A 17,355-nucleotide genomic window follows, 5' to 3' on the forward strand; every position below is an offset into this window, starting at 1 on the left:
ATTGTGACACCCTGAGGGCCTAGCTGTGTTTCTTTTAGTCCTCACAACCACGCTTGAAATAGGTGATACTCCAGTTTTACAGACTGGGAGATGGACTAAGAGTAGATCAAAACAAAGCAAAACCGGACATCCCTGCCCCCACGGTACCCAACTTGAAAGTGGCAGTGCCTTGCCTGAAAGCCACATCTTCCCTTAAGAACCAAATATGGCCTTCGGGTAGTGTACAAGGGGGTCTGTGTGCTCGCCCATCTGTGTTCCTCCAGCACGCCGCACACCCTCCCTGAAGGTGTTCATCACCCCACTGCACCTAATAGAGAGGCGGTGTATTGCAGGCTTGGGCGTCTGCCTTGGCTTGAATCCTGCTCCACAACCCACTTCACATCTCTGTGCCTCAGTCTCCTCAGAGGCTGACTGGGGGTAATCACAGGCTTGGTGGGAGGGTGAAATGAGGTAATACATGAAAAGCACCAAGCACAGTGTAGTAATGTGGCATGTGGTAAGAGCTCTGTGTGCATTAGCTGCCATTATTATATTACTAACTGACATGTTTGGAGCACTTCCTATGTGCCAGGCACTTTATACTAAATGCTTTATGTGTATCATCTAATTCTCACAACAACTCTATGAGGTAGAATTAACCACATTTTACACGAGGAAACAGGCACAGAGAGAACAATGAGTTGCCCAATGCAAATGGAATTGCTAGGTCAAAGGATATGTGCATTTTAAATTTCTGATATATGTTACCAAATTGCTCTTCGTAGAGGTTATATCAGTTTACACTCCCACCAGCAATGTGGTATAAATGCCTACTTCCCCAGGGCCTCACCAACACAGTGTGTTAAACGCTGGGATTTTTGCCAGTCTGATTAAGTGAAAAATGCCATCTCTTAATTTGCATTTCTCTTATCATGAACAAGGTTGAGAGGTATTTGTATTTACTCTATTGTCTGCTCATTTCTCTATTGGGTTGTTGGTCTTTTTCACATCAGTTTCTAGGAGCTCTTTATATATTAGGAGGATTAGCCCTTGGAGATGAGCTTTTTCCCTAGTCTATAAAATTTTGACTTAGCGCATTTAATTTTTGGGGGGAGTTCTATAATTATGTTTCTTTCCAATGTTTGTTATCACCAGATCTGTGTTTCCTATTATTTTTATAAAAAGATTATTTAGCTCTCTTTGTATTATTGGTTTTTCTTATGGCATATGGTAGCCAAAGTTGTATGAGAGTTAAAGGAAAATTCCTAAGAAACTGTATAAGCCTTTAGACTGCTTCTTACTTGGGACAATACATTTTTCTAGTTCTTACCAAGAATAACAACTTCCACTTTTCTTTTAAACTGCACTTTTTTTTTTTTTTGGTGAGGAAGATCAGCCCTGAGCTAATATCCTCCTCTTTTTGCTAAAAAGAGGAGCTAATCCTCCTCTTTTTGCTGAGGAAGACCGGCTCTGAGCTAACATCTATTGCCAATCCTTCTCCTTTTTTTTTCCCCAAAGCCCCAGTAGATAGTTGCATGTCATAGTTGCACATCCTTCTAGTTGCTGCATGTGGGACGCAGCCTCAGCATGGCCGGAGAAGCGGTGCATCGGTGCGCGCCCAGGATCCAAACCCGGGCCTCCAGTAGCAGAGCGCACGCACTTAACCGCTAAGCCACGGGGCCGGCCCTAAACTGCACTTTTGACCTTATTTTTTTTTATGGTATATAAACAATAATTTATAAACATGATGTAAAAACCCATCGTGTTTTCTTAGACTTTTGATATTATTTGATATGGTACAAACTTTATTAAATCAAGATTCAAGACCTAAAAAAAAACAAAAAATTTTTTTGACTTAGCTTATGGTGTTTTTTGGCCTTAAAGAAGTTTTAAGTTTTTTATTTTTGTTTAACATAGAATTTATCAATCTTCATTTACGACTCCTGGATTTGGGATCCAAGTTAGAAAGGCCTTCCTCACACTGTAGGGGTTTAAAGGAATTGCCCACATTTCCTTCTAGTGTTTTTACAGTTTTTTTTTTTTTTTAAACATTTAGATCTTTACCCATTTTGAAATATATGTTGGCTTATGGGGTGAGGTATAGAGCTAACTTTACTCTTTCCAGAGTGTTACCCAGTTGTTCCAACACTATTTCCTGAAGAATCCATCTTTTTCTCACTGATTCTGGATGCCTCATTTACCATACTGAACTCTTATGTTTGAATTTATTTCTAGATTTTCCATTCTGTTCTATTGGCCTGTCTATTCACTCATGCACCAAAATGACACTTTTAATTATTATAGTTTTATGTGTTTTAATAGGTTAACATGAACACTGCTTTTCTTTTTTTATTCCCCAGCATCTTGCAGCTATTATTTTTTTCCCCAGGTGAACTTTAACTTTTTTTTTTTAACCCCCTGGTATGTTTTAAGATGGCATTAAATTTTTTAACTTAGGAGGACTGACAACTTTATGTCATTGACTGCTCCTGTTCAAAAACTTGGTCTGTCTTTCCATTTGTTCAAGTCTTCTTCTGTGTCCTTCATAATATTTTAAAGTTTTCTTTATCTAGGCCTTGTACATTTTCTGTTAAGTTCATTCCTGGTGATGTTTTAAGACTAAAACCTTTTAAAGAAACCAAGTTTGACATTTTTCAGGTCACTCAACTGTTTTGGATCCTCAAATAGAAGCTCCCTATTTAGGACAGGAAGAAGCCCAAAGTCTGCAGGCAGCAGATCTGCCCACATGACCTTGGGCCCCTTTCACATCAGGCTTCTTGCTGGAAACTCGTACGCAATCAACAGTCCCCAATTGCCTCTCAATGCAGCAATTAAAGAAAAGATAGCTCCCTTTTTCTCCACCCTCCAACACACTCTCTTCTAACAGAGCCCCAATTCTAAGCCCTTAAGCTAGAGACCATCTTTGAGTGATAGACATGCAATTTGGTGACCCACATCCCCAATTACTGACTACTGCCAACGCTGTTTTGCTCCCATCATCTTTATCCACTGATCCTGAGATCAGCTTTTGGTTACTACATCTGCTAGGTTTTGGCTTTAGTTCTGATTTTCAGATTCTAAACCCATTATTTTCCTCCTATATTGACATCCAACCAAATTGCCTATGACTTGGCCTGGTCCCTTAGAGATGAGTAAGAATCGTCTCTGAGTGCGGCAAGCAGACTGGAATTTAAATTAGAGTTGTCTATCACATAAGCTGGGTCTGGGGTGAGTGGCCTCATCGGAGTCTCGTCTGACTCTTCTGTAAAGTGGACATGACTGCTTACCTCACTGCGCCACTGAGAGCAGCAGCTGAGTTCCCTGATGCGAGAGCACCTAGCAGGGGCTTAATGAATGCCACCCTAGCCTTCTAGACTTTCTAATGCCCTCTTCCTATTCTGAACCTTTCAGCTGGGATATTAAAGTATTTCCCAAATAATGTCTTTCTTTCTGGCCAACTAGCTCTCCTGGTTCTGAAATCACTGTTGGTGAGGAGGGACAACTGAATGACCCACCTAACTGGGTGCTACCCACAGAAGGTTTAGTTTCCTAAGGACTATACTGCCCTGGCTCACCCAGCTCCTTAAAGTTCCCAGACCATGACAGAGGCCCCTATGAGGAGTGGTCTTGAGAGGTCAGGTCCTGAAGCAGAACCGGTCTAAGGCCATGTCTGCTTTGCTTCCTGACGGCCCCAATGTCAGTCAAATGAAGCAAAAAGGCTTCTTCAAGGTCCCAGGATGTCATGAACACAAGCCTCTCAATTCTTCTCTAACATACCCCACTGGATGTGGTACCTGTGTCCTTGCAAATACCTCAGTGATAAAGTACCTAGAGCCCTCTGCATGTGTAACAGCTCTTGTGTTGTTCTGTGATCCTGTTCATGTGCCAACTCCCTCAGCAAACTGAGTTCCTTGGAGGTCTCTTTAATCTCCTTATAGCCCAGTACTTAGCACAAGTCTAGACAGGGTATGTGCTAAACAAATGTTTGTTGGCCTAAGGAACACACTGCCACAGTGATGTTCACTCAGGTCCCCTGACTTAAGGCTCTGTGTTCGGAGACTGACTTAAAATTATTAAACATACAAATGCATAAACATGTTTACATCAGGAAAGACTCAAAATATTTTATTTCTCTCAGAGAAATTGCTTGCCCAAAGAATCAAAGAGGAGAAATAAGTATAAACTAAACTATGCTCTAAACTATGAAAAATGCAAATGTTTTTATCAACAAATAATTCTACATAATAGCTAAATTTCACTAAAGTATTGAAAAATCAGCCCGAAGTGTGAAAAACTGTTAGCTCTGTGTACACTACACCAAGAGAGGGGCAGCGCGATCAGCAGTTCAGTGCTGTCTCTGGTGTGGAATTTCCCTGCAGTGGGTTATCTGGAAGAGGAGCAGATGGCTACCTTGGTAAGCAACAGAAAAAAGAAGGGTGAAAACATGAGGCAAACGATTCAAAACCTTTTCATCTTTTTTTATTTTAAATTACAAAGGATGTTGCATACACTGACGAATCTGTATCTGACTAGAAGTGCTGAGGGGTTGGAAGGTGACAGAAAACAAAGGCAACATTTGAATTGCCTTTTCCTCTGAAAAGAAAAACTGCACAACTATTAACCAACATTTAATAGAATAATTTTTAAACAGCTCATGCGTCAACAAGATAAAATTCTTTCTAGACAAAAGACAAGACTGAATCCAATAAAAAGTTTCATAGCTCCAGTTGGGAGGGGGTGGGGGAAACAAAACTACAGAATATTTATGATAGCATTACAAACAGGATCCTACGCAACTATGCAAAAGAGGTTGCCACATTGTATGAACAAATGCTTTGAATTCTTGCCCTTCCGCTCTTCTCTTGTGACTTCTCATGTGCGGTCAGCCCTAGTATCACTGTTAACTACAAATGCTAAGTTATAGGACAAATCCTAGGGAAAGAAGGTCAAAAAAGCAGGCAGTGGAATACAGTGTCATAAAAATGTGGTGGAAAGGCAGATACAGTACACACATACACATTTCTGTTATTTGGTTCTGAAAAAAACAAAGGGCGAAGAGCAAGACACAGTAATCAGTCCCGCTCCCATCCACCCAGAATTTAATTAACTACACCATTGTGTTTACATTATTATGAAAAAGGCAAACCTAGTTCACCCAAACTTGGCACACTGAAATACCCAACTGTGATGTTCTTCACTAGCCACCAAGTCTTCAATTCCAAAATACTATTTGGAAGTAGTTTTAAGGTTCTATTCCCTCATTACTACCCCAAACCTCTCTTTTCTAAACAAAAATGGCAATTTGGCATAATTCAGTTCCTAGGTGTAATTTCTACAATTTCAGTCAGTTTACTAAGCATGAGGATTATGCTTCAACACATAATCCCACCTGCCTGTGGAAGTGTAAAACTTTCAGTAGTACATTTTTGTCATCTTTCCCCAACATGCTTATTCCTTAAAACGAAACAACCATTCCTACAGTTGACATTCATTGTTACATCCCAATGTGTTTGAAATATTAAAAAAACATGGAGTCATCTTCTCATAATGCCCTTATTAAGATTACAAAGATTACAAAAGAATCCACAAGTATTACGGCACTGTGTGAGACTTATTTGTCATGATCCAAGGGAAGAACAAGACTGCAATTCTGTGCAAAGTTGTGGAAATGGCCTCAGTTCCATGGGAAATGGTATTCCACAATAGACTTCACTAGAAGGATAACTGAAACCTTTACTTTAACACTGAAAGCATAATTCAATGCATTCTCAAAATTCAAGTTTCAAGATTTGGAGAGATGCTAACATTCTGTTACATAATTAACTAGAAAATACTTGAACAGAATTTTAGGAAGACTATATAAAGAAAGGGAACATAAGTTTTTAATTCCTGCTGAAGGCAACTCGAATTCGTTTCTTAGAAAGTTAACTAAATCTTAGCAGCTAAAATATTTTTAAATGTATGGAATAAAGAAAAGCACATCCATTCTTGACATTTTGGTGAATAAACTAACAGCTTTATTAATGAAGGCAAACATCAGATAATTGTATGAATATTATATATAAAAAAAGAAATCCAAACTAACAGCATTGTATTTCAAAAGTACTGTACTTCTGTTTCTTTTAAAGAGACTTGTCATCTGTTTTATAAAACAAACAAAACGGGTACTCTTCTCCTAAAAAATTCTGGAAAAATGAAATAGTCAATTTCAAGCTGATGAACTGAACACACCTTTCTTTAAATGCAGACTATTGCTAAAGAGCAAATAAAGTCAAGCATCAGAAAGAAGATGTATGACAAATTCATGAAAGTCAGGAAAAAGGGATGTAGTGAAATTACTGCTAATCTTTCCCCCTCATATTCAAAGACCATTCAAAACTGGTCTTTCACACAAATATAAAATAACTATAAAGAGAGGGAATTTGAAACCATACCCATCGGAAATCCTTCATGATGTTTTTATAATAGCTCTGATTCTCTTACCAAAAAGGTCAAAGTGAAAGATTTAGGAAGTGGAAGGGAATGAAGACGTTTCGTTTAAATGTACAAGTAAGGCACAATATAAAGCCACATCATAATCTGTCATGAAAGATATAGGAAAGGACAAGAATCATACATGGTACAGTAGAACAAGCAATCATATCGACTGAAAAAGTGTGGCACCCAATTCAAAACTCAGACAAGATCTTAACAAGAACAACTGGACAGCATGCTTTCATATGGAGACAAACTCTATAAAGAATCCAGTGTATCTGAAACGAGGAAGAACGTTTTTTGTTTTTTTTTGTTTTTTTTTTTAAATCATAGTAGTTCTAGAGTCAAAGTTTATAATTGCTTTTGGAACAATGGGTTTATTTGATTGAGGTGAATTCACAATGCCTTCACTTAAAGTAAGATTCTGGACTTCATTATGAGCTATCTGTATACCATGTATGAACACAGAAAACCTTTAGAGAGCTCTTCTCTAATGATCTTCACCCAAAAATACATGCCACAATTTTCAAAAACAGAACATGTACAATTGTTGGGGTTTTTATGTTACCCTTATAAGATTTGTTTGTGTGATACACTAAACGTATATATTTTAATGACAATAGAGGAAGCAGATTATTACTGGCATTAAAGTACAACCATTTCTAGACGGTTTTAAATGCCACAGAGTCCCCTGGTTAAAATGTAAAGCTGCACAGCTTGCCTATGTCATCTTTATGATAAAGTTAAACAGCAAGAGGATTTAACTTTCACTCTACATTTTACTGCCAGGTTTTTATGTAGATCAAGTATCGCTGCAGCATTCTGACCAGCCCAGATTTAGCAGCAAATGGCAGGAATCATATAAAATGCAATTTTTTTTAACAAAGTGCTTTTCTAAGATATACATACATATATAAATAGGTACAAAATAAAGTGTCAACATTAAAAAGCTCAACTATTTAAAAGCTTTCAACTATTTAACTTAAGTAGTACATATAAAACACTGAAATGCAAGGATAAGGAATCTACTAAACAGATTCAAAGTCTTTTTTTGAAATGCAAGACCAAAAAATCAAATTCTGGTTTGCAGACAAGAAAAAAGTATCAAAAACCAGAATTCCTAACAGAGCAGCTAGAAAGGGGCAATTTTATAAACCTCATCAGCTGAATCTCTATCATGAGGTGACTTTCACCTGATTGCGAAACTGCCATATTTTGGAACACGTATTGATTTACCAGACATACGCTGTCAAAACTTTATATAATCCCAAGTTACAAACCTGTGCTTTGCCTTCTCCCACTTAAAAAGGAAAAGCTTTAAACAATGAACTTACATTCTATTGAACCATTAGATCTGAGCTTATCTCTGTTTAGCGTGAAAGCACTAGCCAGGTACATTTCCACCAAGCACTCAGGAAAAGCTTGTGCATCACAGTTCAGCTGAGGTGTTAAGACAATCTTTCTCAAAGTTTCTTTTGCATGATGTCAAAGAAGCCTGTAAGCACACTGTTCAGGTGTTACTGTGTGTTTCAGAAGCTACAGCTTCAGGTGCTATCGCTTACAAATGGGGAGGGGGCGTTGAGGAGGAAGTAAAAGAAAAGGAAACACACTATATAGACAAAATGGAATTAAAGAATAAATTCTCCAAGGGGTAATGGAGAAATAGTTGGAGAAACAGATACCTTCCCAGCAGCTAGGTCTGAAATTTTTGGTACTTTTTTTCTGGCTAGATAGGATTTTTTTTAAAGTATAGTTTTTAAGCCACCAGTTTTCAGAGTTCAAAACACAAGATCTGAAAATAAAACAGTAAGAGAGACAGGATGGAAAGATCTGTGGGGAAGGTTTATAATGTTGCCTTGACACAAGAAATTTCTCATTAAGAGGTAAAGCTTTAACATAGTTAAAACACTGACTAATGAAGCTGTTTTATGTGAGCAAAAAAGAGCACCTAAAAACTAAATGTGTTAATATTTCTCAGTTCTAGAAACTATAGAAGAAGAATAAGTCACATGTAAGTTTGAAGAAGCTAGTTTGAAAATACCTGTACAAAAATATAAAAATCTATAAATTTTTTTTGTTTTTGTTTTAAGCTTGTGTTGATCTTTGAAAATATTACATGCACAATAATACATCAATTGGAAAAGTGGCAACTAAAGAATTAGATATTTTTAGCTTTTTTCTTTCTTTACATATATATATACATAATACAATAAAAATAATCTGTATTTTGGTTGTTTGGTGGAAGTATACTACAATAAGCTAAATAAACTTTTTAATTTTCAAGGTCAAAAACTATTTACCAATAGCTTACTAAAATGAAATATATTAAAATTTCCTACGTAAGTGCAGAAATAAAAAGACTTACAGACACCTAAATGGCCACCAACTTATCTACTATGGAAGCGAACTAGAGGAACAGCAAAATAATATTTGTATGTGTGGATGCTCCTTCTGTAGATAATTGGACCCAAACAGAAATAAAATTCACAGTTCAGTAAGATCCCTAACCCTGACCTTTTCATTTTTCTTTTTTTTCTCTTTTTCATACATTCATACAGTATCATGTAAGCTGTGCAAAACTTTACTTAGACTGGCAGTTTGCCATATCAGTTGCATTTGTCTTTGGTACAAAAAATAAAACAATCGCAATAATGTGCAAGTATTTGTCTTCTTCCGGTCAAGTACCGAAATATGAGTTTTCTAGAGCCATCTTTTTTTTGTTTTTTTGTTTTGTTTTTTATACAATACACAGACTCTGTGGCATATATCTACATTTCAACATAGTCCTATATACATTCAAAAAATTTGAAAAAGAGTTGGAACAAAAAAACATTTAAACCCCATAATTTTTCCATCTATATATCTTGTTTTTCCTCATTAGGGTTTTCATCATACAAAATATTACCAGTTTTATAGTTTCCCCAAAATACAAGGCACAAAGAATATGCTTTTTTTTCTTACTTGCACAGACATTATATATATACTTATATATATATTTATAGATACCATATTGAGCTCGGAAAATGAACATCTAATATGGCACACGGGCATGAGTGCTGGGTTGTGCCATGTACAAGTGAGATTAAAGGTTGTGGAAAATTAGAACAAAAAGCAATAATTCTAAAAACAATCTAAACTGACTGTTTGAAAAAATGCTTCCTCAATTTTTTAATGTGGTTCAGAGCATAAACCTGCCACAATATTTGGCATTTACTAATATCTTCACTCCTCCAAAATGTTTTGCTGTAACAGATTTTTGCAATCTGTATCTAAACATTTACTTAAATGTATGAGTTTCAATTCTGATGCCAGTAGCAGTTTTAAATGGTTTATGCTCTGAAAATGCAATAATCAAGTATTTTGGATCATGCTTCACTTATGCTATTTAGTTCTTAAAACAATGTAACCTAATTGTAAATGTTTACATAATGCTAAACTGACATGCAAAACAGAATGAAAATTTACAATGAATAATGCGACAAAGACAGACATTTCTGACCAGTGGTCCAATGAAGCTGATTACACCTTTGATGTTGGTATCCTTAGTCCTACAAGGCCTCCAGTGGGATTGCCTTCTGCAGTCTTCTCTAACACTTGGTTAACAAATTCTGAGGTTTGTCCAGCAACTGGGAGACCTGAGGAAAAGAATAAAAGGCACACTCAGACACAGAAATGGAGAGGGCATGAATGGAAAATGAGGACTAAGAAAATCTGAGGGTCAGGGGTGGCCCCCAGCTTGATACTGGTCCCAGATGAGTGCTCTGCTACTTGCTCCTACAGCCCAGAAAATAGTTCCACCCACCAGATTAGAGCCTACAATTTTAAGATTAGAAGGGTCAAACCAAGAAGAATCATGAAGAAGGGTTAATTAACATTTTAAAGAGGGGTAGATGACAAGTAATAACAGTCCAAATAATAGTCCAAACCTAAACCCAATGCCTGCCAACACGCATTGTTCCCTAAGCCTATGGAACAAGTTTTCTCCCTGTTCTCTCAGCCAGTTTCTTCCAACTGCTCCAACCTCACTACATCCTATGTGTGGGCTTCACCCACATAACTGAAAATATAGATCTGAAGAATGTTTTTAGTCCTTTTTCTTCATTTTTAAAGAAAAGTGAATGAATAAGCAAAGTTGGAAGAGAAGAGGGAGAAAACGTGGGAGACAGAGTAAATATGTTGATTTCTTTGTCTTCTTCATATTCTATAGCTGAGGTCAAAAGACAGTTAAAATCAGTAAATCAAATAACAGAGGTATAAGTATGTTTTAAAAGTAATAAGAAAAATAATAAACAATTAAAAGTAAATGGAAGCAGAAAAACAGTCATTGTTGATAGGAAGAAGTCAAAAGATACTGTAAAAAATAGAGAATTGACACTACCTTAACCATGTGATCACAAATTTAGCACAACCCATAATGGGACAAACTGATATACGTGCCTCTGCATTGATGGAATGAAAAGGATATATTGCCTATGATGTATTCTTGCCAAGAAAAATTTAACTGCATCTAATCATGAGGAAACAGGCAAATCCAGATGTTGGGACATTTTACAAGATCAACTACCTGGATTTTCCATAGGGGGGAAAAAAACGCTGGGAGACTGATCTAGATTAAAGGAGACAAAAAAGACATAACTAAATGCAATACATGATCCTTACTTCATCAAAAACAGTCAGTCAGTCTATGAAGAACATTATTGAGGTAACCAGGGAAATTTAAATATGGACTCCATATAGATACTATATCAATGCTGAAGTACTTGAGTGTGATACTGGTATTGTGCCCAAGTACGAAAATGTCTTTGTTCTTGAGAAATACATGCTGAGGTAGTATATTCAAATATTTAGGGAAAAAAATATTGTAGATAGAGGCAGAAATAAAGCAAATGCAGCAAAATATTAACAACTGATGAATCTATGGGCCGGCCCAGTGGCTTAGCGGTTAAGTGTGTGCGCTCCGCTGCTGGCGGCCCGGGTTCGGATCCCCGGTGCGCACTGACACACCACTTCTCCAGCCATGCTGAGGCGGTGTCCCACATACAGCAACTAGAAGGATGTGCAGCTATGACATACAACTATCTACTGGGGCTTTGGGGGGAAAATAAATAAAATCTTAAAAAAAAAAAAAACTGATGAATCTAGTTGAATGATACATAGATGTTCACTGTACTATTTCTACTTTTCTTGTAGGATTCAAATCTTAAATGAAAAGTTGAGAAAAAAATTAAGTATACAGGTTATAACTGAAAAGTCAACCCATAAGACAAAAAGGCAGAACTTGCAAATTATCAGAGGACACACACAAAAATGAAACTATAATAACGGATCATACAGTGAATGATATAAAAGGCAAAAAAGCCATATGAACTAATCCTAACAGATCTTTTGATGACAGAACTAAAACCAAACATACATCAATAAATGAAAATAAGCTGAACTCATCTATGAAAGAAAAACTCCCAGACTGACTAACAAAGAAAATCCAACTATATGTGACATATAAAAATTTAAGAGTGAATTTTATGATATACAAATCAAAATTAAATTAAATTTTAATTTAATTAAAAATATTTTTAAAAGAGATGTATCCAGTATAAAGTGATTCAGAAAGACTGAAAATAAAAGGTAGGCAAAGAGGTACCAAGCAATCATAAAATAATAAGAAAGCTGCATTCATGATTGTAATATCAGACAAGACTGAATTCAGGGAAAAAGTTATAAAAAAGACAAAAGAAGTGTGCTTTATGATGATAAAGACCATAATCTATAATGAAGAGCTAGCAGTAATGAATCTTATTCAAACACCCTAGCATTCAAAACCAAAAACCCAAAAAATATGAGAAGAAACTGAAACACATTAGTGGGGGCTTTTCTCAGTTCTACATAGAGTAAATAGATACTGCCTACAAAAATAAAAAGGAAAAGAAGACCTAATTAAGATTATCTAATCAATATATAACGGAGTCTTAATATAAAACAGAAAATATATCTTCTTTTCAAATTCCCACAAAACACTGAAAATTGTAATCATATATTAGGTAGCTAAAAAAAGCTCAATAAATCACAAAAAAATAGAAGTTAATAATACAACTAGAAAATAATAATCCCTACCTTCTAGAAACTTTCAAATCTCTCTCAAACAATTTTTGGGTCAAAGAGTAAATCAAACCTAAAACTTCCAAGTATTCAGAAAACAATTAAAATATGACATATTAAAATTTATGGGGCCGGCCCCGTGGCTTAGTGGTTAAGCGCGCGCGCTCCGCTGCTGGCAGCCCAGGTTCGGATCCCGGGCGCGCACCAACGCACCGCTTCTCCAGCCACGCTGAGGCCGCGTCCCACATACAGCAACTAGAAGGATGTGCAACTATGACATACAACTATCTACTGGGGCTTTGGGGGAAAAAATAAATAAATAAATAAAATTATTAAATTGATGACATAGCTAAAGCAGCACTTGAAAGAAATTTCAAAGGCTTTTAATTATATTAATGAACAAGAAAGAATAAAAAGAAATGACTTAAGCATCTAACTGAAGAAATTAGAAGAAGTGATAAATTCAAGAGCTGCTTCTTTGGGGGAAAAAGTAGAATAACCTATAACTAACCAATTCAAGAAATAAAGGAGAACACAACAGATATAAAATAAATGGAAATGGAGCACTAGCCACTAATACAGAAGAATTTAAAAACAAAGACAATTTTAATAAATTTGAGGGCCTGGAGGAAGTGGATTTTCTAGGAATATATAAACTATCAAAACTGATTCCAGAAGAGCTTGTAATCTGACAGACAAATTATCATAGAGGACACAGAGAAAGTTTTCTAAGAGATAATCACAAAAAACACACTGGGCCAGAGAGTTTCAAAAAGTATTCTACCAAACCTTTAAGAAAAAGAAACTCTAACATATTTAAACTGCTCCAGAGGGGAATTCTGGGAAGATATTTGCACGGCAGCACAGATTTTTAATCTCCTCAATTCTCCACATAAAAACAGCAATTAAATAGCATGGAAAACATTAACAAGTGACAAGGTATCTCCATGAACCTGAAAATTCAAGAGGGTGGGAACAAACTACCAAAAGCTCTAAGACCTGCATGGTATTAACATTATCAATATTTGTGCAGGATGAGTCAAAAGGAAATAATAGACCTGAAAACAAACGAAGTCTAAAATAGCCAACAGGTTACTCACTGGAAGGCACAGGAGGCCAACACGAGAAAGGCTGAAGCTGTGAGAGATTTTGTCCAACCGAATAGAGAATACAAGGAGCCCACAGTGAGATGTGAAGAGGCTGGAGCAGTCTAGGCTCTGTGAACTCAGAAAACTGACCAGCCAGGACTCCCTTCCAGGATAGGAGCCAGCATTGATAAGAATCAAAATTAGCAAGACAGGGCACTAGATATGAAAGAAAGAGATGGTCCAGATAAAATTGTGGAAGGGTGCAGAACAAGAAATAGAAAGCAAGCTGCCATGTGCACTAGTGTGATAAGGCTGGCCCCTGCCACATGTTCCACTTCTTGCCCTCACCTGACTGTGGTCTAGTGACATTCAAGTGCACCAAAGAAATCCTCTCACACCTTTTGCTTTTGCACTTCACCTTGACCCCCAACAAAGGCACTTGCCCACGGATTCATTTGTTTCTCTGTCTCCTCCCTACCTGCTTGATTGAGAACGCTCCCTTAGTGCTCCCTCTAGGTGTCCTCCTTGTGGCATGCAGTGACTTTACCTCTCTGGGAAAAATTCTCTTTTCCTGCTCCTTTCCTATGTCCCCTCTTGTGGCTGTACTGAATGACCACCTCATAAACGAATACAAAACATTTTTTTATATTAATTGAAAAGAGGGGACTTGGTGAACTCTCAAGTTAGGAAAGCTACCCTGAACCAAACTTTCTTTTGAAAGTTCAGAAAAACTAATTTCACATACAAATGAACAACAGAAAAGAATCAAGGTCAAAATCCCATAAAAAGTTATTATAAGAAAAAAGAAGATTCCTACAAATAAAGAAAGTGTGCCTGAAAGATATGACCAAAAAATGGTCAGAGCCCACTATTATTATCCCCAAATGGTCATAATCCACTATTATTTTAAAATGAACTAATTATTTCAAAATTAACTAAAAGACATTAAAGACAATGCTACAAGACACGAAAGAACAACATAAATCAGAACTAGAAAAACTCAGAAATAAGGTGACAGAACTCAGAAAAGAAACAGAAATAAAAGAAAAAATTAATTCCAGAAATTAAGACAAAACTAAAAAGAATACAAGAGCAGCAAATAAACATACCAGATAATGCTTTTAAGAGAAATGGAGGTGAAAAGGAGAAAGAATTTTAAAATAAAAAAGAAATTGAGATACAAAAAGATCTGAGAAAAAGTGAATACGCTTCAGAAAATACTGAAGATAGGCAAAGAAGATCCAACACACAAATAATCAGTCCCTGAAGAAGAGTACCAAAGCAAGGGAATAGGCCAAATACTAAAAAGATTTGAAACTACATATTGAAAGAGCACAGTGCATACATGATAATATCAACCTAAAATGACCAACTCCAAGACACAGTCTACTAAAAGTATTGGGATTTAAAGAAAAAGAAAAAAAAACCTGTTGACAGCTAGGCAAAAATAGTAAAGGACTTATAAGGAAAAAAAAATTAGGCAATTATTAACTTTTCAATAGAAATAGTTTATGCCAGAAGAAAAATGGAGAAATATATTTAAAATACTCAAGGAAAGAAAATGTGAGTCCAGGGCCGGCCCCATGGCTTAGTGGTTGGGTGCGCATGCTCCGCTGCTGGCGGCCTGGGTTCGGATCCCGGGCGCGCACAGACGCACCGCTTCTCCAGCCATGCTGGGGCCACGTCCCACATACAGCGACTGGAGGGATGTGCAACTATAACATACAGCTGTCTACTGGGGCTTTGGGGGGTGGAAATAAATAAATAAAATCTTTAAAAAAAAAAAAAAAAAGAAAATGTGAGTCCAGGATTTGGTATCCGGTAAGACAGATTTTTAGTCGTAAAGGAAATACACAAACCTGGCAACATACAAGGCCTTTAAATTAAAAAACAAAAAGGTAAAAAGAATTTTTACTTGTAATATTAAATTCCTCCCTCTACCTAACAAAGGATGACTGCAAATGATTTTAAAGAACAAGAACGAAAAAACAGAAATACACTGAAAGAAGACATAAGAAATAGCATCAAATCCCTTTGAAGAAAAAGTCAAGCAAATTCACCATTGCTATTCCCTGTTCTGCTTAATATTTGGGTACTGAATGAATCCACATAGAGGTTAAGAAGTAATTGGTTGTTTAGGAAAATATTGATATTTACGATCTACTCTTCAGCTAAGATTGTTTTTAACACAAATATAGTTTTGTTCAAGATAAACTTCTGACCTTTTCATAGTGTTCATTTTTTGTACACATATACTGTTCTTAATTTTGTTTCATTTCATATATACTTTATTTTTATATGAATTTGCAACTCTACTTTTGAGTAAAGTAATTCTGCAAATATAATAATTGCATATTCAATTCATTTTACTATTCCATCAACTTAGTCACTATTTACAAATCATTTTCCAAAGCTTAGCAAAAGGAATTTATTATTAACTACTGATAAGCAATAATCACCGAAATGTCCTACTATTTGGAATACTCAAATAGGAAATTATATCTATTTTCTTAGCACATTATATTACAAATAATCTTCAGGATAATACTATGTTGTAAGTGTGCAACTTACACATTTAACTAATTTTAATTGGCTCTGTCATGAAAAAATCTTCAATTTGCTAAAATATGAATGATGTATTTCAGGAACAATGTGGAAATAAAAGTTTGTTGTTTTTTTTTTTGAGAAAGATCAGCCCTGAGCTAACATCCCATGCCAATCCTCCTGTTTTTGCCAAGGAAGATTGGCCCTGGGCTAACATCTGTGGCCATCTTCCTCTACTTTATATGGGATGCTGCCACAGCATGGCTTGACAAGGGGTGCACTGGTGCACACCCGGGATCCAAACCTGCAAACCCCGGGCCGCCAAAGCAGAGCACGTGCACTTAACCACTGCGCCACTGGGCCAGCCCCTAAAATTTTTTCTTTTAAAGCATACGCTTTTATTTTTTATTTATTTTTTTAATTTTATTTATTTATTTTTTTCCCCCAAAGCCCCAGTAGATAGTTGTATGTCATAGCTGCACGTCTTGCTGTATGTGGGACGCGGCCTCAGCATGGCCGGAGAAGCAGCGAGTCAGTACGCGCCCGGGGTCCAAACCCGGGCCGCCAGCAGCGGAGCGCGCGCACTTAACCAATAAGCCATGGGGCCGGCCCCCTAAAATTTTTTTAAGAAAAAAAATCCAAATGTTTAAGATGTAATATGGTAGCATCATCAATAGCTAATACTTATTGAGTATTGAGAATTTATGTGTTCAGCAGTGTGCTAAGTGCTTTATATGCACTCTTCCCATTTAATTCACACAACTGTCCACATTTTATAGACGAATAAAATTAGGTTGAGTGAAGTGAAGTCACGTTCCTGGGGTTCTCATGTAGTAAGCGGCAGAGCCAGGACTTGATCTAGAACTGATTTCAAATACTTTGATTTTAACCACTATGCTAAACGAGCTTTTGTTTTTTGAAAACATAATCTTAATTTCTGCACATGACCAGTGGGTATCACTAGAGCCAGAGAGAAACCACTAGCATTTTTTAGTAAAAAGATAGGAAACAAGGCACGCAGAACCTAAAGTGCCTTAAAATAAAGAAAATGTTTCAAGAATGAAGATAAATGCTCACAGAATGTATCAAATGCTACACAGAATGTCAAGAAAAATAATTCTCAAGTAAGCGTATTGGATGAGGCAATTAGTGGTCCACTTGTGAACTATATAGT

General features: G+C 36.5%; 1 protein-coding gene across 2 annotated transcripts in view; it reads right to left on the reverse strand.

The window, feature by feature from the left end:
• Positions 1-5,973: 5,973 nt before the first annotated feature.
• Positions 5,974-17,355, reverse strand: part of CREBRF (CREB3 regulatory factor) — a 55,185-nt gene continuing 43,803 nt past the window's right edge. For both annotated transcript variants that reach the window (XM_014786099.2, XM_087429408.1), the window contains exon 9: positions 5,974-10,088. In XM_014786099.2, the coding sequence (XP_014641585.1) occupies positions 9,973-10,088 (116 nt within the window). In that variant the 3' untranslated portion in view covers positions 5,974-9,972. The remainder of the gene's footprint in view (positions 10,089-17,355) is intronic.

Source organism: Ceratotherium simum, chromosome 4 (assembly GCF_057802395.1).
Source record: "Ceratotherium simum simum isolate JZ-2026a chromosome 4, ASM5780239v1, whole genome shotgun sequence".
NCBI lineage: Eukaryota > Metazoa > Chordata > Mammalia > Perissodactyla > Rhinocerotidae > Ceratotherium > Ceratotherium simum.